The sequence below is a fragment of the Globicephala melas genome, chromosome 8, assembly GCF_963455315.2.
Source record: "Globicephala melas chromosome 8, mGloMel1.2, whole genome shotgun sequence".
In the NCBI taxonomy this organism is placed as follows: domain Eukaryota; kingdom Metazoa; phylum Chordata; class Mammalia; order Artiodactyla; family Delphinidae; genus Globicephala; species Globicephala melas.
The window spans coordinates 55,637,507-55,661,465 of NC_083321.1; the positions used below are offsets into that span (position 1 = coordinate 55,637,507).

Consider the following 23,959-nt stretch of genomic DNA (forward strand, 5'->3'; position numbering starts at 1 on the left):
TACTTCACTTATCACTGCTTTGTCATCGTCTAGTTCCCTGTCTGTCTCCCAGACTGAGAGGTCCTGGGCTTGGGTCTTGCTCCGTGTTGTAACCTCAGTGTCCAGCACAGGACCAAGCCCTGAAGGGCACTAAGCAAATGCCTGTTGAATGAGGGAAGAGGTAGAGAAACCAGAGGAAAGGGCCATTTTAGTTTCCCCAAGAGGAGTGCCCAATTCTCGGGAGTACAGATCTGCCCTGGCATTTTCCTCGTTAATTCTTCCAGGACAGAAATGAAGGCCAAAGGCACAGGCAGATCACGGGCAGCCTTTAAACTCTCCCTGTAGTGGTGACCATTAGCATCGTACGTGCCCGAACAGGAGGCCACATTAGTGTCCTGTGTGGAGAAGGGCAGCCTCACCTCCCAGTCCCTCCCCTTGGTGGCCCCGGCCAAGACTCTGCCTGCACTGTTAGATGGTAGGAACTGGAGCAGCAGCTCAGGCCCTTCCACGAGGTCAGAGACAAACCAACTCGCTAAAGACAAACGTCCAAGACGCTTGGCAAAAGGCCGATCGGTCCCCCAAGGGGAAATCTACTTTTTAAAAGAACCCCCATGGCCGCTCTTCCTGTTCTCACAATGGACATGGGGTTCCCTGTGGCTGCCCTTCCTTCCTGACCTCCCCAGTCATGCACCCATGGAAAACACGGCTGGGTCAGCCAGGGCTCTGCCTGCGGACCTCCCTCTCAGGGCTTCAGAGGACTGGCTCTTGGGAGCCCTTCTCACAGGAGGCAGGAGCTGGCCTGGATTTCTGCGCTTGCTCGGAGAAGTGGGACCTGAACTGCCCACGGGGTCGCAGGGTGGACCTTGTAAGCCCACAAGCGGGGTTCTCACCTCGACCGCAGTCAGGGCCCAGGAAGCCCAGGAAGCAATGGCAGGTCCCAGAGATGCAGTCGCCATTGCCGTAGCAGTTGCTGGGGCAGTTATCCACGGATTCTGTGGGAGAAAAGAGAAACAGAGTTGCAAACGGAAGCTTCTTTACCCAAACAGAGGGCCTGGGAATCCAGCCTCAGGTTAACTAGGACCCACACATTTGAGTGCTTCTGGCCCAGTCAGTGAAAGGAATCAATAAAGTTAAAAATGATATATTTACTCTTACTGAGGTACATCTCAACCGACGTTAAGAGACGTGTTTGGGAAAATGTGTGCCTAAACCAATGTTTTATAAATCAACTTTGTATCTACAAATGCAGTAGAGATTTCAGCTACAAACATTGGGAGAAAATAGTTTAACCCATTTGTGGTTATCTTTGGAGGCTGGGTTATGGGGGAGATTCTTGGGGTCTTCTTGACACTCTTCTATGTTTCACATTTTTCTCATAATGGGCTGAGGCTCCATGAATTTGTTTTTTCATAAAGCTACTGGGGATTTGCAAATCTGTCTCTTCCCACTTCTGATTCTCCATCTATCAGCCCAGGCCCCAGCATCTCTCACCGGGGCTCACACAACGGCCTCACGGCTGGCCTCTCAGAGTCCTCTCCCCCTCTCCCCCTGATTCATTCACCACCCAGCAGCCTGAGCCATCTCTCTGAAACAATCTGATCCTGTCATTCTCTGACTTAAAACCCTTCAATGGCCCCCCATCTGCCAAAATGAAAAAATCCAAGCTCTTTCCAAATGCATCAGAGTTTTCCTTCACATTCCCTTTGCCGTACCTGCATCCCCAGCATCGCCAATCAGTGCCCACCTTCTGCAGCGATGCTACTTTTTCTAATTCTTCCTAACACTGTACATTCGGTATCGTCTAGGTGACAAGCCAAGGAAATATAGGATTCATTTCAGAAAGACTTTAGTAAAAAATTAATCAATGTTTTGTAGCTCCAGTTGGTAAACCTGTTATCTAGGAAGTCTTTATTTGGAACGGCTCGTTTCTCAATAATGCTGGACATGGGATAAAGGAAGACGCCACTACATCCCGAATGCCTTCTTTGTGCCACGTATCTCCACAAAGGTTATTTCAGTTCACTGTCACGAAATCTTCAAGCATGTATCAATATTCCTATTTTACAAACAACAAAGAAATGACAAGATGAGGAGGCTGATAGAGAGATGAAGGGACTTGCTGAAGGCCCTGGAGATACTAAGTCATGGACGCCACATCTGAACCCAGGCCTCTGGACTCCAACCCCTGGTCTTCTTCAATGATGCTACGCTATCTGGGCCTTAAAGGAACTAACTCTTCAGCAGACGCCAGGGATGAACAAGGCAGATGTGTGGGCCAGTGAGGCCAGTCCTGAAGACAGCAAAGGACCAGTTGGAAGGTAGCGAATTCTAGGACTTTCAGAGCTTGAAGGGATTGAAGAGACCACCTAGTCTAATAGTCTCATTTAATAGAGAAGGAAACTGAGACCCATAGAGAGGGCAGTGACTCACCCAAGGTCTCCGAGAGAGTCAGCAGAGTCAAGTTAAAGCAGAGAAAAGGTTAGTGCGGTGGGGCAGAGCTAAAGATTCAACCTGTTGTCTTAGCTCCCAAGTGTAAGTCATGAAGCCAAGACTAAGACCTCTGTTAAATGAGATGTCACCATATGAGACATGAGTCTTACCTACAGGAAAGTTGTGGCTTAACTGGGAGACTGGGATAACAGCTGTCACCCAGGCAGCAGCACGGGGCGTGGAAGCTCTGCCTAGAGGTAAGGAGACCTGGTTCTGGGGCCCATCCTTCTAGAATCATGCTGGGTGACCTAAAGTAACTTCCTTCCCCTCTCTGGGTCTCACCTTCCTCATATGTGAAATGAAGGTGATAGCAGAGATGATTCCCAGGACTGCTTCCTGTTCTAAAATTCTATAAGCATCTTGCAGAAAAGGTGTCCAGACAGGGCATCAAGCCTTAAATCCAGGAAATCACTTAGGGCAATGCAATGGCAGCTGATATGGGGTAAAACTAGCAGAGGGAAGGCTTCTTGGAGGAGGTGAGCTTGAAAAATGGCTTGAGTGTGGATAGGTGGGGGAGAGGTGGGGGGATTTTGAGGTGCTCACAGCATGGTGCATTTCCCAAAAAGGTCTTTTCCCAGTTGTCTGCCGTTATCAACTTGGAAAAGACTGAAAACATTTGGGAGAAGGGTTCAGATGTATGCTTCTTTTTGTGAGCGGGTGGAAAATTCCCCTCGCGCGCTGTCCCTCTGCTATCCTGAGCAGCATACGACACTAACACAGAGTTAAGAACGAGAGGGCCTAGTCTAGCCTGGGTTCTCATTTCAGGGAGTCTGAAGCTGCCTGGGACCTGGCAGAATGAGGCTCACGAGCCAGGGCCCTGAGCATCTCTGCTCTCCGTTGGCTTTGCCTGGGAGAATCCATATGCCTTTAAGTCCCTAAAGCCTCTATGTTAGGAGTGGCTTCCGAAACACTGTTTTTACAGAGAATGACTTCGGACATTTCCTTCTGAACATTCTTTTAACAATAAGAATTTTGAGTAAAGTTTAAGGCAAGATTATTTTCTCTTTAGGCTACTGGCTAATGGCACAAATGGAGGGTGGGTTCTACCTGCAGTCTTGCAGAAGGAGTACAGGACAGAGAGGCAGAAGGCCTGCTTCTAGCTCTTGTTCTGCTACTGAAGGGCTCTGGGACCTTGGCCACAGCACTCGATCTTCCTGTACCTGTTTCCTCAAATGTCACCTCCTCTGACAAGACTTCCTCATTTCTTAAACAGGCTAAGATACTCCTGGGATTTTTCCATCACCCCTGTTAAAGCACCAGATAGGCAACACTGTTGACTGTGAGGACAGGACATCCTTGAGGACAGAAACCGAGTATATTCACTTACACATTTGCCCTGGTGTCCAAAGAAGGGTCTCAGTAAATGTTTGATGCCGTCCCTGAAAGAATTTGGCTAGATGTTCTCAGAGATCCCTTCCAGATCTAAAATTCTATGGTCTAGGCCTTCTCAAACCCAGTGGTATAAAATATGTCTCCTCATACAAGTACCATAATTTCCAGCTGTGTTTTTTTTTTCTTTTTCTTTTTCCTTTCTCTCTCTTTTTTTCTAATCTTTCTTTCTTTTTCTTTTCCAGCTGTGTTTTTAACAGGATCAGTTGCAGGTAAGTGTCACACACTTTCTAGATTTTGATTTATGAAGTCTGTAAGACACAAACCTGTTAATTCAAAAAGTCTTCCTAGTGAAAAAGTAAGGCACATATATTTTCTGTGACTGAGTATCATGTTGGTTGCTGTATCTGACAGAATAGAAGCCTGTTTGCTACAAAACTTGCCCCAGGCTGCTGGTGTCAGAAGGCAGACGTTTTAGGAGATGTGGAATAATTTTACGACAGCAACATGGAAGTAGAGACATTTGGAGAATATTTCTTTTTGATGAAATGTTTTTGTATATAGTTTTTCTTCCACTTGGAAGGATTTCAACTACTTGGGGTCCACTTGGAATCCTACAAATAATGAGTCTCCAGTGACCAGATATCTCTATGCTAAATGCTAGTACAGAAGTGACACTCACTAGCTTGGGAGAAGTGTGAACTTTATCGCATAAACATGTTATGTTTTCAATTAGTGTCTGGTGAGTTTCTTCCCCCTATAGTTCCTTCCTGCTTTGCTCATGTTCACACTGCAGCTGCCTTCATGTAGTACAAGGTGTACCTTAGATCTGCTCTGATCTGAATGAAAAATTCAGCTGCCTGTAAATAACTGTTTTTCATAATTGGGTGTATGGTATGGTAGAAAACAGGGGCCTTTCCCCCAGCTTTTGCTTTTCTATCACAACAGTGTGTTCTGCTAGGAAATTTGATTTTCAGGAACTTGTTTTTCCTTCCATCAATATTGGAATGCAGAATTTAAATGTTTCCTGAGCTCATTCTCTGGACATGTGTTCTGAGTGGGCGTGTTCTCTGGATGTTGACCAAAATATTGCTCGAAATACAAAGGGGCATCTGCAGAAGGAAGAAAAGACAACAACGGTCCTTCCTGGAGAAAACACGGGAGACGGGAAACTATAGAGGCCTTTGGTGAAGCCACAGCAGTGCCTCATTTTGTCTGCTCACCACGCTTTTCCAGAGACAGATCATTAGCATCGCCATGTCAAGGTGAACGATGATCACAGTTGGTAAGTATGTCCTCCTGAGTCTAGGGCTGATGTCTGGGAAAGCCTGCCTTCATTTGCCACCTTCTGCTTTTCTTAGTTGAAATCCCGGAGCCTCGTTTTTGCAGGAAACAAGGAGAGACCACAGAGGGAAATTCTGCCTGAAGGAGGACTACTGGGCAGTGTAATTGCCTACTGGACTCCAGTTTCACAGGGGCAGTTATACGAGAAGGGGAGAGGAGGCTTTTCTCCTTTACTAGCTCACTGTGGTGTGGGCACACCTGCTTCGTGCCCTGCTCTGAGCAGGCAAACCTTTGCAGTGATGGAGCCTGAGGTTGAATTCCAGCACCGAAAACAGAAGGAACCAGTTGTGAGTGAGGTCAGAGCCCACTAGCCATCCTTGTCTCTCTTTTCTGCTCACCCAGCACTTATCCCCCCGCCTCCCCCAGCGCCTCCTCCATGTACTGCTCGCCTGTGATGTGTCCCAGCTAATGAAAGCCCGCGCTAGCTACCTACAGCTGCTCCCTCTGCTTCTCTTGTCTCTCCTTAAGCTGTAACAGTGGATGTTGGCAACTTTTTGGAAGCACTTGTTTATAGAGCCAAGGTCTACCTATTGCCAAGAGAGATGTACTCTTTGATGCCTCCTTTTGGCTTCTCTGTAGGAGGATGGATGCTAATGCTTCAGGCAAGAAGGAAGGAACATGGACTCCAGAGCAGCCCATTGGATGACTGGATACATCGTCTTGTCTACAGCTGGTGAAATTTATACTCTAGGTTACATCTATTACATCCCCTTTGATCCTCAAGCCGGGGCTGGGTTTGTTGTCGACAACCAAAAGAAGAGAGGGAAACAAACTAGACAGCAAAGCTGGGTGTTAATTCTACAGTTACTCTGACAGAGACCCTTTCATTCCCTCAAATGGAACTGTGAAAGGTCTATCATATATTCTAATGTATTCCTTGTAATTACGAGAATTAGGTACTTTTGCCACCATTTCACAGTCTCACATGGAGACTGAGAGCTGAAGTCACTTTCTCAAGGTCACACAGCTGTAAGGGTGAATCTGGTAGGTGAACAAAGTTCTATCTGAAGCCAAAGTTTGTGGTATATGGCCTGGACCAAAATATGGGATCCAGTCCCATACTAGCTATGAGCCCTATGGACAAGGCATCTCTAAACATCAGTTTCTTCATCTGTGAAATGGGGTTAATAATAGCACCCACCTCAGAGGGTTACTTTGAAGGCAAATAGTGCTACGCTGTGCATGTAAAGAGGTTTGCCCACGACTTGGCAGAGTTGGTAGTTTGGTTTTAAGGAAGGTCACACATGCTTTCCGTTTGTGAACGACAACAGCACACTAACTTGGTCTAATGAATGCAAACAAGGCAATATGGGTTCCTGGGGGTAAACACACATACACACACGAAACACACAGAAACTCTTCGCAGTAAAAACAGGAACGCAAACAAGCAATGTGCTGAACGTGCTGACGGCAGGATATTTGGGTAAATTTCCTCTGGGGAAAAAGCACTGTCAAAGCAAATTAAACCTGTTGTCTCCCAGAAGCCCAAACACAGGCCAGCTCAGGACAACACCTGAACGAACTTTTCCCCTGTGCACTCCACTGGCACTGGGCGGGTGCAGGTGCTAGAAAGCTGTTCTGCGGCCTGTGAGGCGTCAGTCTGTAGGTGCCCCAGCTTTCTTTGCAGATGATGGGATTCAAAGGCCTTCAGTCTGCAACAGTCTAGGTCAATGCAATGACAAAAATCGGACAAAGCCTCTGACAGCCTGGGCTTGAAGCCAGTTCTGCACTGGCATTTGAACTGGGAGATCTCTTTTCAGTCCTACCCCAGAAGTCTACCAACCACCATTAAGAGCAGCTCCAAGGAGGGATCTAAGAAAAAGACTGTTCCCTTGATTATATTCAGTCTTGGTTCTTTGTTAATTATTTCTTTGGGGGCAAACCAAATTTCACCAATGAGACTGTGAGCTCCTTGAAGACATGCATTATGTCTGGTTCTCCAAAGAGGCAAGTCCTCAGTAATGTTTGTTGTATTGAGAAGCTAAGCAGGAGTGCAATGGAGGAAAGGGGTCAGGGTCATGGACACGGCACAACAGTCAGACTCAAGAGAACAGCTGGTGGCCAGCAAAGCTGCTGTTTCCTTGTCCTATGTTTTTAGATGTGCAATGTCTAGAAGAATGCAGGGAGTGATAGGAAGTTCAACTTTGCATTGCACTCTCAGACCGTATTTGGAGCTCAGCTGTTCACATCTGGGAGGCACATTTAAGAGCCCAATAAGATAAACTGGAGCATGTTCATCGAAGAGCAACCGGATGGTTAAGAGAACTTGAAATCACATTGCAAATACAGAATTCTTGAGAGAGTTGGGACTTTAGCTTACTAAGGGAGTATGAACCCTGCTTAAAAATAACTAAAGGGCTATTATGGGAAATAAGGATTAGACTTTTGTTTTGGTCCTAATAACTGGACTTAGGTCCAATGAGTAAGGCCTATAGTCCTTGGGCAATGGAGTTGGTTTGAAAGAAGAAAGAATTTTGTAAGAGAATACCACTTACTATGTTGGGTTATCTTCTGTTGATGTATATGTATCTACCTAAATATTGTAAACTTCATGAGGGCAGGAAATGTGTTATTCATCTCTGAATCTCTAGTAAATAGTCATCCTTGACTCAAAGCAGGTCTTAAATGAATCTTTGTTAGTTGAATGGCCAAATGAACAGGCTATGTGAGCTATAAGGTCATATATTTTCAGTCACTGATGTACTGCAGGAGAGGGCAAATTAATGACTGGGATATTGCAGGGAGATTAAAGATAGACAGTATAGCATCTTCCAAATCGGAAATCTCACAGTGCTATGAGTCATGGTGTAAGGGAACATGCCTGGATTGGATCAAGAAACTTGGGTTCTCATCCTACTCCTGCCACTACCTTCTGAGGCAACCTTAACCATGTCCCCTTTTTCTCTCAGGAACTTTCTCTTCATCTACAAAATTCATTAAATTTATTCAGCAAACATTCATTGAGCATCTCCTCTGGCTCAGGAAGTTTCCCGATGCAGTGGATGACTTGGATGATCTTTCAGGTCTAAGATCCTGTGATCTAATGAATCAGAGCAAATTGTCACTACTTAGAAAACTATACTAACATGAAAAAGATGAAAAAATAAATCATCATGATGTTTATGGCCTGAGGGAGAGAAAGGAAGTTTGCTACTTTAAGGGCAGACTCCAACTTTTTAAACCTCTCTCTGTGTCCTCAAATAACTGGCCTCGCATTATAATGTATTGGGTGAGAGGGGCCTCCAGTGAGTCACTGAGGCCAAGGGCACAGGGATGGGAATACAGAGCAGGTGCCTCACTGGCTGCTTCTGGCTAAGAGCTCCTACCTCTCTCCCCGGGGCTGTTGGCAGCAGCTTTCACAGATGCCGGAGTCCCCACAGTTGGCTCTGCTGCCTTTCCCAGAGAACTCTGCACATGCGTAGTGTGCGGCCATGCTCCGTGAGCATATGCCAGGGAGGCCACTGAGACACACGGCAAGTGGCGATGACACTGCCCAGTGCCATGCTGTTCAAGAGCACAAGGGCCTTCCAAGGAGATGTGCTTGTTCTCATGCTTGGATACAGTTTTCCTTCCTTTATAGATGTATCCATCCTTCACCCATAGCTCCTTCTGAGGAGCGATGCTCTGCCCACAGTTCCTGCCTAAGCAGTAGGCACAGGTAGACCAGATGACCGCCCACAGCTGATTGGACTGGGACCCAAGGAGAGTCATTTCATAGGCTGCTCAGCGCTCTATGACGTGGCCTGGTGCACAGAGGCTCTGGGCCAATCAGAGTCCTACTCTAGTATTTGAAATCAAATGTGCCCAGGGAATGCGACAGCCGGTCAAAAGAGTGGAAGCCAAGAGACATGATGGAAAGAGAGGGGCTGGGGAGGTTCTTCTGGCCAGGCAGGAGCCCACGTTCAGAGGACGCAGTCCTGAGTGCGCAGAGGAAGCTGGCCTATTGGCTGGGAGAGGTAAATGGAGTGGGAGCTCAGAGAGAGGCACGAGGTCACACCGCCCATGAGAAGAAGAGAATGACGGGGACTGGGAAGCAGACTGGGCTCCCAGAGGCTTTCAGTGCGTATTTTAGTCCCAAGCCCTGTGAACCTTTTTGAAACTACTTCACCACCACCCCTGCCTTTCCTTGAGGTGGGCTGAGTGTGTTTTTGCTTCTGGCAGCTGAAAGTACCCTGACACATCCATTCGCCTTGAACCTTATCAGCTCTACCTGATAGTTATCAGGCTTTGATGACAACTGGCAAGTGCAGGACGTGATGTTTTTAAAGGATTTCTGCATACAGTTGCATAGTTTTATTTGATCCTTACAATAGCTCTGTATGCAGGAAGGGAAGGTGCTCTTCATTATTCCTCATTTTATAGATGGGAACACAAAGGCACAGAGAACTCGCTCAAGTTCCTGCAGCTAATAAGTGACAGGGCTAGTATTAAAATCTATATTTCTCCTCCCACCTAATTGAGGGATTCCTTGACTACACCACAACTGCCAATCCAGTAAGAAAACACGCCGATCCCACTCCTTTTGCCTCCAGTTACAGAGTGAGGACGACACGAAGGATGCTGCCAGGGCCAGGAAATTCCAAATGGTACCTAATTTGGTTTAGTTAATTGAAATTCTGGTTTTAAAACATACCTGCCGGTATTCAAACATCAAAATGTGGCTCTGGCCCCTCACACTGTATCATACTTGGGCAATAATATTGTTCCATCATTTGTTCACTGATAATTCATTCAAACAAGTCTCTGTTAGTTCCACTGTGCTGATGCCATCAGGAGGACCTGAAGTGTGGTCCCTGTTCTCAAGGAGCAGTAGAAAGGCTCCAAAGGAGCCTTTGGAGTCAGGCAGTTCTGGGACTAAATGTCAACTCTGTTACTTCTAAGGGTGAGACTTAGAGAAAGTCACTATCTGAGTCTCAGTTTACTCATCTGTGGAATGAAAAAATCGTTTGTCTTACACACTTGTACAGATTAAATAAAACCAGTGTGTGTGTGTGTGTGTGTGTGTATAAACACACACCTGGTACATGACAGGTGCTCAGGAAATGTTGCTTGCTCCTGTCCCTAGCATAGTTTTTTCCAAACTTTATCCTGTGTCAGTCCCCTGAGAGGAGGCTTGTTAAAACATGGATTGCTGGGCCGTACCCCCAGAGTTTCCGATTTAATAGGTCTGGGTCCCAGGTGATGTTCATGCCCTTGGTCTGGGTACCACCTTGAGAACCACTGGTCTGGAAGAAAGGCTGAGATTTTTGCACACAGGTTTATAAAAACAAGCCAGAGGGGACTGAAAGATCTAAACTATGCAAGAATGCAAAAGAATTCATGGACCACTTCCAAAGAGAAGGGTTTGATCCTCCAGGAGGGAGTGTTTGAATAGCTCTTAAAGAATAGGCAGCTTTTTGAAATGCAAAGCAGTCCTGGGCAAGATGGGGGTCGGGTGAGAGCCAGATCCAGGGGAATCATCTTTGCTGCTCCCACGAAGTGATCTGCTGATATCATGCCAACTCCACGTCAAGTCTGTCTTTGGAACAAATTACTTAAGAAATCAATTTTGGGTTTTTTTGGTGGGTTTTTTTTCAGTTTTTTAAAAGCTCAACTTGGCTGCTGGCTAGAGTTCCATCTAATGAGCATCACTTTGTGTTAAATTATTCTGTGATGACAGACAATGGAGGAACAGAAAAAGGTTCTGAGGAGGTGGGGGGGGGACTGCTAATTATTCTCCAATCTTTTATCCAGGCTTGTCACCAAGCTTGACAATGCTTACAAAGCACATAGAAAACCAACCCCTCAGTCCCCCTTGCATGTCATGTCTGAAAATGCACAGAAGGATGATGTAAAGATGACCTAGACACCTGCAGACTAAAAAGGCCCATGGCGGCCTGGCCTTGGCTTGGAGAATGGCAATGTCTGGTCGGCATCACCTCTGGCCTGAACCACGGCATCAGCCCTCCAAGTGGACTTCTGTTTCCAGCCTCGTCCCTGTCAGTCTGTCCTGCACCTGGAGGCCAGAGCTGTCATCCTGAAATTGAGTCTCTTCGGGCCACCGACAAGGCCGCTGTTCCTTAGCATCTAGAGTTGATACCACAAACCGGAGGCTTATGGACACTTTTGTTTGCAAAGTGTTTTAAAAAATTTGAATCAGTTGCCAGAATTTTTCAAAAAAGAGAATTCACAGAAAAATCTGAATGGTGGCTTTTCTTGAAAAATCGGAAGATCAGCATGGCAGCAATCTCTTCTCATTTAGGAGAGGCCCAGATACCATGGCTGTCCACAGCCCCAACCTGCAGCTTCCCGCACTGCCGCCACCTGCCCGGGTCCCTGGGGCATCTGAACGCAGGACGCCAGCCCCGAGCAGCGCTTCCAGACGTCACTCATTTGGGTGCTGCCTTTACGTTGTTGCCATAGCCACACACCATCTGTCCTCTTAGGCACTTAGTATTTTTAGACTCATTTATTTTCTTAAACAAATTTATTTTAAAAAGAAATTCAAAGTAATAGTTTGATATACCTAATTATACTTTTTCTAGTTTACTAAAATAAAAACCCAATTTTTGAAGTAGAGTCTGTCTATGCATAATATAAAATAATCTCAAGAACTATAAGAAACACTGGAGGGGAGAAAGACCACATTTCGGAACCGGGAGGTGAATGCTCCAATTCCCTTTCCAAGCTAACTTCTCTGCCACAGGGGTCCTCCTCATGGCCTCTCTGTGTTGCTGCCAAATTGCTCCCCCCAGCTCCTGAACCCACCCACCCTTTTCAGCCTCCCTGACTGTGCCCACGCTGATGACTTCACCTGTAAAGCCTTCAGAAAGAAAAAGACAAATACCGTATGCTAACACACATATACGGAATTTAAGAAAAAAAAAAATGTCATGAAGAACCTAGGGCTAAGACAGGAATAAAGACACACACCTACTAGAGAATGGACTTGAGGATGTGGGGAGGGGGAAGGGTAAGCTGTGACAAAGCGAGAGAGAGGCATGGACATATATACACTACCAAACGTAAGGTAGATAGCTAGTGGGAAGCAGCCGCATAGCACAGGGAGATCAGCTTGGTGCTTTGTGACCGCCTGGAGGGGTGGGATAGGGAGGGTGGGAGGGAGGGAGACGCAAGAGGGAAGAGATATGGGAACATATGTATATGTATAACTGATTCACTTTGTTATAAAGCAGAAACTAGCACACCATTGTAAAGCAATTAGACTCCAATAAAGATGTTAAAAAAAAAAAAAGCCTTCCCCTTAGCCCCTTCCCCTTGTCCAAGTCCTACCTAACCTTCAAGGCCCAATTTAAATACCACCTCTTTCACGAAGCCTCCCCAGATTCCCCTGAGCAAGATAGACCTCATAGTCTCTCATCTGAATCTAAACAGCAATTTATTTCTATCCTTCGCTTATCACCTACTGCTGTCTACCTTGCCGTCTAGTTATTTATGAGCACGGCTCCTTTTCTCTAGTAGGCGGCAAACTCCTTGAGAGGAAGGGATCCATTTCCCTTCCCCTTCCTTGTCCGTGTCTCCCCAGTGGCTGGCACACCGCCTTGTCTAGAGTGGCTGTTCACTCAACGCTTGCTAAGTATCAAATGACAAAGGGCCATGTGTGGCTGACTTCATGTCCTCTGGTGTGTCCAGCCTCAGCCTCTAAGGCTGGGCTCCTTCTGTGGGGCCTGGATTGTCTATTTCCTTGCTGATTTCTTCTTTTTTAAAAAATTCATTTTCTAACTTCGTTTTTATAAATTTTTTTTCCAGACCTGTGGCTTCACTTTCATATCTCTTCCTCTGGGCCTGTTTCATTCAGCCAGACACAATATTGGGCTCTCTACTCGCCAAACAGCACTAACCACATGTTTTGGGAACATGTAGTAATAAAACTTTGCAGGGCCCCCATTCTTCTCTCCAGCAAGAGCTGTCAAGATGGCGTCTGTGAATTATGTGCTTGAATTACTTCCACCTGGACATAACACAATAAAATGACTAACAAGATGGATACGTTCTCAGACTCTGGTGGATTTTTCTTTACAATACTTAGAATGCATGTTGGTCAGCTGTGCGATGATTGGGACAGTACTTCTTTCTTATTTATCTAGTGGGTAACACTCAGTGTAATAACTTGGGTCTATATCTTTGGGCCAGAGGCGAAGTTGGACTTCTGCTTGACACCAAAACCTATTAGAGATCATGGTAATGTAATTACATGTTCAAGTTAAACATTTTATAGCTGCTCTAGCCACCGGGATATTATCACTCCCCCAGCCTGTAGGGAGAGACTGTCCAATGGCAGAAGTGAAAACTACACATCTTGCAAGGAATTGAGAAATAGTTGCTGTTGTGAAAAGTTTATGGAACCTTCTGGCCACCTCTGATTCTCTGGCAGAAGCAAGACTTTAAGCCACCAATATACTAGGTTATAACATAAATGTTAGCCCCTGTCTGGCCCTGACGTGGAGGGGAAGTCTCCCAAGTTTCCTAACCAATGAAACGCTGGTCAGGCCATGTGCCAGGCTGTCCTCATGTTGAAGCACTAGACCACAACCCCTGTGGCTGGCCAGCCTTCCTCCCAGGTCCTGGGCTCCTTGCACTTGTCTACTGGACTGGAGTGTGAGCAAACCCAGGTGTGGTCAGCTGGGTCCTGCCTCCCGGGCTGAGTCTCCAGGCCCTCCGTTCCTCAGAGCTGTATGTCACCTCTGGCATAATTCGGCTTCACTTGTCTGGAGCTCCCTGACCCATGACTGAGCATGGGCCATGCAATCAGAACCTGGGTGTGACTTCCAGTTTTTTCCCTGGGAAAACCGTTTAGGGTCTCCGAAGCCTGGTTTTCTTACTCATCTCATAGCGGGGTTGGGGGTAAATGAGATAATGCATGTGAAGCAGTTAGTGAGGCTTATGGTAAATGTCTCATCAGTGGTAGAGGTAAAACGAAACCACGTCAACACACATCAAACAAAGTAAACCCACTTTTGGCTAGGCCAGATCAGAGGCTGTGTAGTGTAACAGAACGAGCACAGACTTTAGAGGGAGACCCCTGGCGTTCCCATCCCACTCTGCCACCTCCTATGTGACCATAAGCAAGTCAGTTCACCTCTCTGTGCCCGTTTCCTTTTCTGAAAAGGAGGTATAGGTGTTATAGTATAACAACTGTAGGTGGTATAGTATTAACATCTGAACCCCTATGGATGGGGGCTATGGACCCTTCTAGCGGGTATTTCCTGGCTGCCCCCGAGCTGTCCTCAGCAAACTCCTTCATCAGGGCCTCCTGGCATGATGCACCTGAAGGTGTGTGTACTTTATGACAACAGGACAGAGGGAGCCCGAGAGCTTGGGAAAGCAGCAACCAATGCTCCAACACCATCTCCACACAGGACTGGCTTCTGTTATCAGGGCCCAGCTGAGTCCATGTAGATTATGTTTCTTCCACCTGCATGACACACTACAACATAAGGGATGTGTCCACACGGAGGTACCAGGGGGCTGAATTCTCTCTTCCTTTCAGCTTAATCCTCTAAGGTATGGACGAACATTCCACAGACATCACCCCCTCCTTTCTGTGAAAGATGAGTTGTAAGGGACTGGCCTTTCCTAGAAACCCCTGGGGACATTTCCCGTGAACCCCCTTCATACTGGCCAACCCCTCTCTTCTTCCCTCTGTTACCTCTCACCCTGAGGACCCTGCCTGCGGCCACAACAGAGGAGACCAGTTCTGCAGGCTGGGACTGATCCATCGCTATAACCACAGTGTGGGCCCAGCGGCCAAAGACAGAGCATGACACACACACACACACACACACACACACACACACACACACACACACACACACACACACACACACACACACACACTCCGTTAGCCTGAAGGTGACGAGGGCTGAGCTTGCTGGGTCTGGAGGCTTCCAAAGAATACAGCAGAAGCAGCCAAAGCAGATCATCACCTTCCCAGGGAACAGACCCCCCTGCTGAACCTTCTGCCTCCCCTTGGGGTTGGGGTAAAACGCCCCTTGACTCTGAGCCCTGCGCCTGTAGAGGCCGTATCTCTGGCTGCATTAGCCTTAGTGGCTGCAGAGCCTCCTGTCACTCGGCTCTGCACTCCCGGCGCTGGCCAGTGTTCCAGAGGACGTGGGGGCGTGTCCTCTCCAAAGCAGTCTGGTCTGAGGGGACGGCTGCTCTGGTCGTCTGATGGTGAGCATCTTTTTTTTTTTTTTTTGAGGTACGCGGGCCTCTCACTGTTGTGGCCTCTCCCGTTGCGGAGCACAGGCTCCGGACGTGCAGGCTCAGCGGCCATGGCTCACGGGCCCAGCCGCTCCGCGGCATGTGGGATCTTCCCGGACCGGGGCACGAACCCGTGTCCCCTGCATCGGCAGGTGGACTCTCAACCACTGCGCCACCAGGGCAGCCCGGGGGAGCATCTTTAATTCATGATGGCTTAGTGTAACCCCTCTTCCCTCCCAGACTCTGGGGAAATCCCAACCTTCACACTCAGCTGCCAGGACAGCAAACGAAGAGAAAGACGCTGGGCAGAGAACACTCTCAAAAGCATCCTCTGAGAGCCAGAGATGGCTTTGGCCCCTCACTCTCCCATCTAAGCGTCTTAGATTTCTCGTGCAGATACAGGTTTTTAATAATAAAGAAATAAATTCAGACACTCAGCAAGGTAACAATAATACTAATAATAGCCCTCACCACCATCCTCTGTTGAGTTCTACTATGGGTTAGGTACTGCGATAAGCATGCTAACCTCATATATTATCTCATTTAACTCTCACCCCAGCATTGACATTGGTATCATTATCCCTGTTTTTTAGAAGAAATGGAGGCTTAGAGAGTTGAGATGCCTTGCCCAAGACTGCAGAGCCCAAAACTGTTAGGTCTCCCAAACAACTAGTTACTGAAAACCTACTATGTGCCAGGTGCCAGATTAACTGATTCAATGGCTCTCTTCTCTGCATCCCCCGTCCCACGCTGCTCAAGCTATGGTACGGCTCAGGTGAAACGGCACTGCAGTTAGTTGTCTCCACGCCTGCCTCCGCCAGTGCAATTAGAGCTTGGAAGGCCGAGGTGGGGTCTAAGCCCCTCTGTAGCCCCAGGACCCAGTTCACAGCTTGGTGAAGGGCAAAGGCTTGGTAAATGGTTAGGTGAGATAGAATGAAGGCACAACCTCCGTCCTCACTGTCTGATCCAGGTGACAAGAAGATGGGTCACCATGCAGTAAGTTCCTGCAATGGATAAATGTATAAAACCCAGAGGAGAAAGCAAAACCTCAGGGACCCCCATGAAGGCACCATAGCTCAGCACTGGGGGCTGGGCAGATAGCCTGCAGGTAGAGAAGGGTCCTGGGGTTACTTAGAATGCGAGGAACATGTTCAAAGGCAGGTATTCTCGGAATCAGGTGGAGAGGCACTGCTGGAGTTTAGGATAAGCAGTGGAATTGAGGCTGTGAAGGGCAGTCAGCTGATGGATGCCAGTCATGGGGACCAAAGAGATGCCCCACAGTCCAAGCTGCAGGCCCAAAGGAGCTTTACTTTAGGCAAATCAAAGGGCTCACTCTTCCTCTCTGAAGAGCTTTTTGAGACTGACCACAACCAGGCTGCCTGCAACTACAGGTCTAGGCCTAGGGCTCTGAATTCCCCCAGAAAATGTCTTCATTCAGACACTCAGCTAGTCAACATGCCTCTGCTTTGGGATTCAGCCTCAAAGTACACATTAAAGACTATGAGAGCCCCCTGCGTGTCAGGAGAGTGCGGGTACACAGGACCTCACTGGATTCTTCCAAGCTCAGAGAGGACAGTTCCCTTTCTCAAGGTCTCCCAGCTGAGCGGCTACAGAATGCAGATGGGAACCCCACTCGTCTCACTCCAGACACACTGCCACCTCCTACACTTCCAGTAGCTTCTCACCCTGGATTTTGGTTCCCTGGCTCCTCCCTCCCTATCCAAATCCTCCTATGCCTCCTTGGTCCACCCTAGCCAACAGTGACCTTCATTGCTGACCTTCTCAAAATTCCCTTGACAACTCGCCTTGCCCTACGCAGTAACCCCCGTCTCTTTGTCTTCAACGCTATCAGGGTTAAGTCTTCTTAAAGGCCAAGGACCCCAGACTGCACTGCCTTTGTCTCCCCCAGGGAGCAGCACAGTGTTTTGCTAAAAATAACGCAACCAATATATATTTTTTTAATTGATTTGCTTTTTATCAGAATTGGTAGAGTTGGGCATAAAAAGGTGAAACCTAAAGTCGGACAACTGTGTGACTTTTGTGAAAACAATAAAGATGAAAGCAGAATGTGGAACAATAATAACATTAACTATTGTGCACTTCTGGGGGAGTCTGCTCTGCATGCGATACCTCCTCTACCCACCATAACAAAGTCTGGGCCGATTATTACTCCCATTTCCCAATCTGTTGTCTTGACCACATTTGCCTAAGGCTGCAGAGCTAATAAGAGGAGGTGCAGGAATTTGAACCCAGTGTCAGACTCCAGAGCTTATCTTCCCAAGCATCACACTGCGTGGAAAGGTTGCTAGATTGTCTACGTATTTCAACCACCACAGCATCCTTAACTTGGGTTCCTCTGGATAACGAAGGCCTAGAAAGAACAGACTCTCTTACTGGAAGGAAATAAACGCACACTTATTTGGATATAATCCTGGAGGTAGATTCTCACCCAGGTAGAGCTTCCTGTCAAATAAGCCATCCAAGTGGACTAGGCTGAGTGAGGAGACGGAGCAGGAACCCAGCTGGTCTCGCTGACGTTTCTATTGCTCCCTCCAATGGACGCTCACCAATTCTTTCTACCTTAAACTCTGTAGCATTTAATTTTTTTCTAAATCAACGTAATGCACGTACACAGTTTAAAAAGTCAAACAATATTATAAAGCTTACAATGAAAACCAGAAGACCTCTGGCCAACTCCCACCTCTCCATGCCACCTCCCAGACGACTGCTCTCAGCTCCTTTGGCTATTTCTTCTAGAATTTACTCCAATATTTCCAAGTGCTGTGCTTATACAGCTATTTTTAACTTATATCTAATGTCATCTACTACTACTGTTATCTGCTGCTTCTGTCCACTACAATCAATGCAAAAGCATCATTTCTTGCTTCTTTAATTTCCTGTGCTCCTATTAATGACTCTACTCATATGAGGCAAGGAACTAAAATCCCTCTGAAATAGAATGTTCTGCATGGTCAAGCACACTGGACAATCTGACGGGTCCACTGTTTTCTTTCTGCCTGGAGATCTCCCTCGTGGAGCCCTCTGCCCTGCTGTGGTCTGGTCTGTTTGTGTTCTAGGCCGGCTACACATCCATCAATCTGGGACATCTCTCTCATTCACTGAACCCCTTACTTCCTGGGCCCCCCTTCTTGGTTTACTTTATTGTTTTGGTGGAGTACATTTTCTAGAAGCTTCCTGAAAAAAGGTGGGTGGGAGGTATGATTTTAGGACTGTGCATGGCTGTAGATATCTTTATTCTACCCCAACGCCTGGCTGGTGTTTTGACTGACTATGTGAGATGAGGGAGGAAACCTAAAGGTCTAGCTGCCTCTGCTCAAGTAGTTGCTTCTTATCCTCTGTAGCGCCTGGTGCCTCGTCCTGAGGTTTTCTGGGGCCCTCACTGACATCTCAGTCACCAGACGCCCAGCATGCAGCCTTCCCCACGCTGCGAACTCAACCGGCTTTCTGTTTTCCAAAAGTCCGCTGACATCTCTTGATGGCTACTGTCTCTTCCTTTTCTTTTTTGTCCTTGGGGGCTTGTTCCTTGTTTCTTTGTTTGAAGCCACTGCTCTCACCATGGTGGGACGCCAGGAGGGAGGTAAGTGTTAACACTCAACCACAAGTTCCTCTCAACAGCAGGAGATGATTTTCTAAGTCCCTCTTTCTTGAAGCTCTCTCCTCCCACAGCTTTGGGAACAGCACACGTTCTGGTATTTCTGCCACTGTAGTCACTCATCCCCACTCTCCTGTTGTGGCTCTTCCTCCAACTGTTCAATGCTGGTGGTCCTTGGGCATCTGTCTTAAATCCTCCTCCCTTCTTATCACTTGCCACTCACCTCACTCTCCCTATTCGATTTTTTGAGGTCTCAGCTTAGATGTCATGTACTCAGAATGAGCCTTCCTGGGATTCCCTGGTGGCGCAGTGGTTGGGAGTCTGCCTGCCGATGCAGGGGACAGGGGTTCGTGCCCCAGTCCGGGAAGATCCCACATGCCGTGGAGCGGCTGGGCCCGTGAGCCATGGCTGCTGAGCCTGTGCGTCCGGAGCCTGTGCTCCGCAACGGGAGAGGCCACAACAGTGAGAGGCCCGCGTACAGCAAAACAAAAAAAACAAAAACAAAGAAACAGAATGAGCCTTCCCTGGCCCTATCCCCGTTAAGTTGGCTCCCCTTGGTAAGTGCTCCCCATGACCTCACCCTTTTCCTTCACAACTTTTCACGTCCCATTACTGATCAATGCCCTCCTCCCTGCTGTCTGAGAGATCCACCAGGGCAGCTCCCTGTCTGCCGTGCTCACAGCTGTCACCACTGCCCAAGCAGAGTGCATGGCATATCGAAGGTACCATAGAAACACACTGGATGAACAACACGTGCTTGCCAAGATAAATGGATGAATGGATCAATCAGTCAAACAGGAGAAGTGGATTCAAACCCAGGCTTGTCCATGAACATGCTGTGTGACCTTGGACCAATAAAAGAGTCTTCAGAAAAGAGCCTTAACTTCTGAACCTCAGCTGCGGCTTCTACTAAACAGGGACAATAATCTGAGTGCCGTCCTACCTCACTGGGTTGTAAAGATCAAAATAAGAATGGAAAAACTGTATGTCATTGTGCTGAGTAAGCTAAAAACCCTGTACGACATAAGGAATTATCACTGTCATGGTAAACTCTGCTACACAGAAAATTCTTGTCTGCTTTGGGTGTGGAGGGTGCAGGAAACAGAATGGCGGGCCCAGGTTTCAAATCTCAGGATTCTTTAGAATATACTTTCTTTTCTTGAAGTAAACCCCACTAAGCCTTCTCCGGATCCTCTAACACTAGCATGCAGGATGGAGGGATCACCTCGGGTCTTGTCTTTCACCTCAAGCAAAGCTGAAAGCATGGTGTGCTTTCATGGTTAATGGTTTTAACTTAATGTATTCTTTAAAAAGCAGAAACAGAAAATGATGAAAATATTTACATATACACAGGTGTGTAACAGAGACCCAAAGACACACACGTGTGTCCTAGCACCTGCAGCACTTAGAAATCACACTGGCCCCAGATTTGGTTCAACTCAGGTCCTTTTCTGGTGCTCTAGATTTGCCCATTTTATCACTTGTACCAACCAGGGAGAGGAGGAAGCTTTTAGAAAATGCCAGGTCTTAGAGGCTATAAGGCAGACAAAGGTCTCCTCTTTCACAGCCCCCATCGGTTAGTGCTTTGAAACACTGCATTGGGTTCAGTTTAAAAGTGCACCAGACTCCAATGGCCAGCCTGACAAACACCCTGATGGACACTCTCTAAATGTCACTTTGGTTCCACATCAGGAAGTGGGAAGGCGGAAATAGCAGTGGTCTCAGAGTTGAAAACTTGAGTTCAAGTTCAAATTCTGCTTCTAAACTGTAGGATTAGGCAAACTGCACTGTTACTAATCGATGTGTTCGTACTGTAAACATAACTTCTGCGTCCTGCTTCTGGGGCTGAAAATTACAAGCATTTCCCCATGTTTCATACTCTTGATAATGATAATTTTTAATGGCTGAACAATATTCATTAAGCGAATATTATGTCATTTGCTTATACGCTTTCTCATTATTAGACACTGGATTTTTTCCCGAATTTTCACAACTGTAAGCAATGCTGAAATAAGCAAGCAGCTTTTTCTAGGTATTGATTTATTTCTTTAAGAAAGACTCTCAAAAGTTGAAAATACGACCGTTTTTATGATTTAATGCAAAATGCCAATAAGCTTTTCCAAAGGGCTGTATTGATTTACAATGCAGCTAGAAATATATGTGGGTACAGTTTCACTGTAGCCCCTTTGGGGTTGGGTATTAGCTTATGGGGGGTTTTCTAACTTACTAGGTAAAAAAAAGATGCACAATTATTTTAATTTGCGCTTCTCAGATTACTAATGAGGTTAAACATATTTCATGTATACTATATACTTTTGGAAGCTTTTCTGCATGAGCTTTAGCCATATATCTATGAGATCATAATTTTTTTTCCTAGCATATGCACTTATTAAAGTGCATTAATCTTTCCTTGGTCTCTCACTTTTATTGCAAGTATTTTCCCAGTCTACCATTTTTCTTCTTCTTCTTCTTTTTTTTTTTTTTTCTGTACGCGGGCCTCTCACTGTTGTGGCCTCTCCCGTTGCAGAGCACAGGCTCTGGACGCGCAGGCTCAGCGGCCATGGCTCACGGGCCCAGCCGCTCCGCGGCATGTGGGATCTTCCCGGACGGGGGCATGAACCCGTGTCCCCTGCATCAGCAGGCGGACTCTCAACCACTGCGCCACCAAGGAAGCCCTTTTCTTCTTATTTTGATAAGTCTTATAAGACATGGAAGTTTTACATTTTTATGTGAACATTTGCTAGTCTTTTTCCTTCGTGATTTCCTCAATGACTTTTAAGCTTAAAAGTCCTTAAGCCAGAGAAATTGCAAATATTGGGTTTTATCCTCTTTTACTTTTACTTTTAAGTATTTACTCTTTAATCCATCTGGAATTTATTTTGCCATATGGTGTGAGGTGAAGTCTGAATCAGAGGGTGAAAACTCAAATTCCTCCAGGAGCCAGGCAGGTAAGTTAAAGGAGTAAAGCAGGTCAGGCAGAAGAAAAAGGATGAGGTGGAGACCGGGGAGAAATACAGAGTATTTGAGGGGAGGCAGCTTGTCTGTGCAGGAAGTTTTTGGTCTTCTAATTTTTCAAGGTAAGCCATAAACCTATAGTTTTATGGGAAATCATCCAACTTTTAAATATTGGGCCAACATTGCAGGCTAAAAATCCTTCTCTGTGTCTACTGGGTACATCTATCCCTCTGAATACCACTTGGTAGCCTCTGGTTGAAGCTGATGCTTTTCCGAGTTATTCCAACAACATTTCTTGACTAAGCCTTTTCTTCTCCATTAGTGTGCAATTCTTCCTTTTTCAAATATTAAAATTTTACATATAACTGGTACTATTTCTAGGTGATTTTATTTCATCAATCTGCTTGATTCCTATTCTCTTTTATTATAGAATTAGGGCATGTTAATATCTCTAAAGATGAGCACCCTTTCATTATTCTTTTTAGAATCTCTTTCATACTTTCATCTGTTTATTATTCCAGATGACGTCTTAAACCCTTCTATCAAATCCCCCAAATTCCCTTTAGGATTCTGTTTGGCATTCCATTAAACTGATAAATTGATATATTTAGAGTAGCTTGCCTTCTCATCTAGGAACATGTTATATTTCCCAATTATTCATGTCCTATTTTGTAGCTCTTAATAAAATTTTGCAGTTTTTGTCACATAGGTCACATATAGTTCTCAATGAAGATGATATTTTAATTTTTATTGATTTTTTTTTGACTGGGACATTTTTCATTATATTTCATAACTGGTTATTGCAAGTATATGGGAAATCTACTGACTTTTGAAAAGCTGTTTTGTACCCCAGTTACAAATAGTTTTATTAACTATTAAATAGTTTTTTGATTAATGTTTTTGTCACAAATAATGATAGCTTTGTCTTTGCCTCTTGTTTCTGTTTCATGTCTTATGTCACTTAAGCCAGAACTTCTAAAACAATGCTAACTAATAGATACACCCTAATCTATTACTAGTTTTAAAAGGAATTTATCTAATATTTAACCAGCAAGCGTTGGCTTTTGACTAGAAATCAGTGTTCTTTATTACACTAAGTATCTTTTTTGTCTTTCATTTTCAATATTGTTGTGACCTAGTATTGTGATCAGAGGAGTTTTTAATCACTTATTGAACACAAAAAAACAAATCTCAGCACAGTGCACTCAAAAAGTGCTGGAAACTTGCAAAATAAGTATGAATCAGATATACGTGGATTTGAATCCCAGCTCTGATTCTGTGCGACCCTGAATGCAATCCCCTCATCTGGAAAACGGGGATAATGACTCTGATGGCACAAGTTGGTTATGAGAATTAAAGTGAGTTAATGTAAATAAACTGTGCTTAGTGTAGTACTCGGCACCTATGAGAAGCTCAACAGATTTCACTTTCCTCCTCAATCATTTAAAAGAAAGAGACAGTGGTGGTACAAACAATTTCTCAAACGAAAGCTTTCCAAGGAATAGCTTGCGTTTATAGGGTTGAGAAAACTCCAACTATATTTGTGAAAAACGCCATCCTAGTCTTCCTGCTTTAGTGCATAGGGCTTTTCCTCACTTTTTCAAAATTTACTGTCCATCCCTTGCACTCGTGCACGGATTCTTTGGCCTCTGACACAAATGAAAATAAAACATCAGGCTGACATGTAATATGAACCAGGAATGAAACAAACTGTGTTTCCATTAGGCCCGAACACGCGTGCTGCTCAGATAAACGCATGAACAAGCAGCTACTCAAAGGGAAACCAGATGTTTGGAGGTTTCTGGCCTACGCTTTTTTATAACCCTTCATATAACACTCATAGTCCCGTCATTTCACCAGAAGATCCTCTGCTCTGTTTAAACAGCAGGAAACCCTCCCAAACCTCTGTTAGATTTGCAATCACTAAACCCACGCTTGATTGTGAAGAAAAAGGAGCTTCTCTCAGTAGAGATCCTTAGGTGCAAATTCTTTGGCCCAGACAAGCACTAAGGACTGACAAAGTACACACCCTGCAGTGTCCTCAGA

General features: G+C 45.9%; 1 protein-coding gene across 13 annotated transcripts in view; it reads right to left on the bottom strand.

Moving 5' to 3' along the window:
• The window catches only part of TENM4 (teneurin transmembrane protein 4), a 739,976-nt gene that overhangs the window by 153,626 nt on the left and 562,391 nt on the right, over positions 1 to 23,959 (bottom strand). For all 13 annotated transcript variants that reach the window (XR_009564930.1, XM_060303774.1, XM_060303773.1 and 10 more), the window contains one exon: positions 870 to 971. Coding sequence is in view for 12 of the 13 variants with exons in the window: in XM_060303774.1 (XP_060159757.1) it covers positions 870 to 971 (102 nt within the window). In the remaining variant the exon portion in view is untranslated. The remainder of the gene's footprint in view (positions 1 to 869; positions 972 to 23,959) is intronic.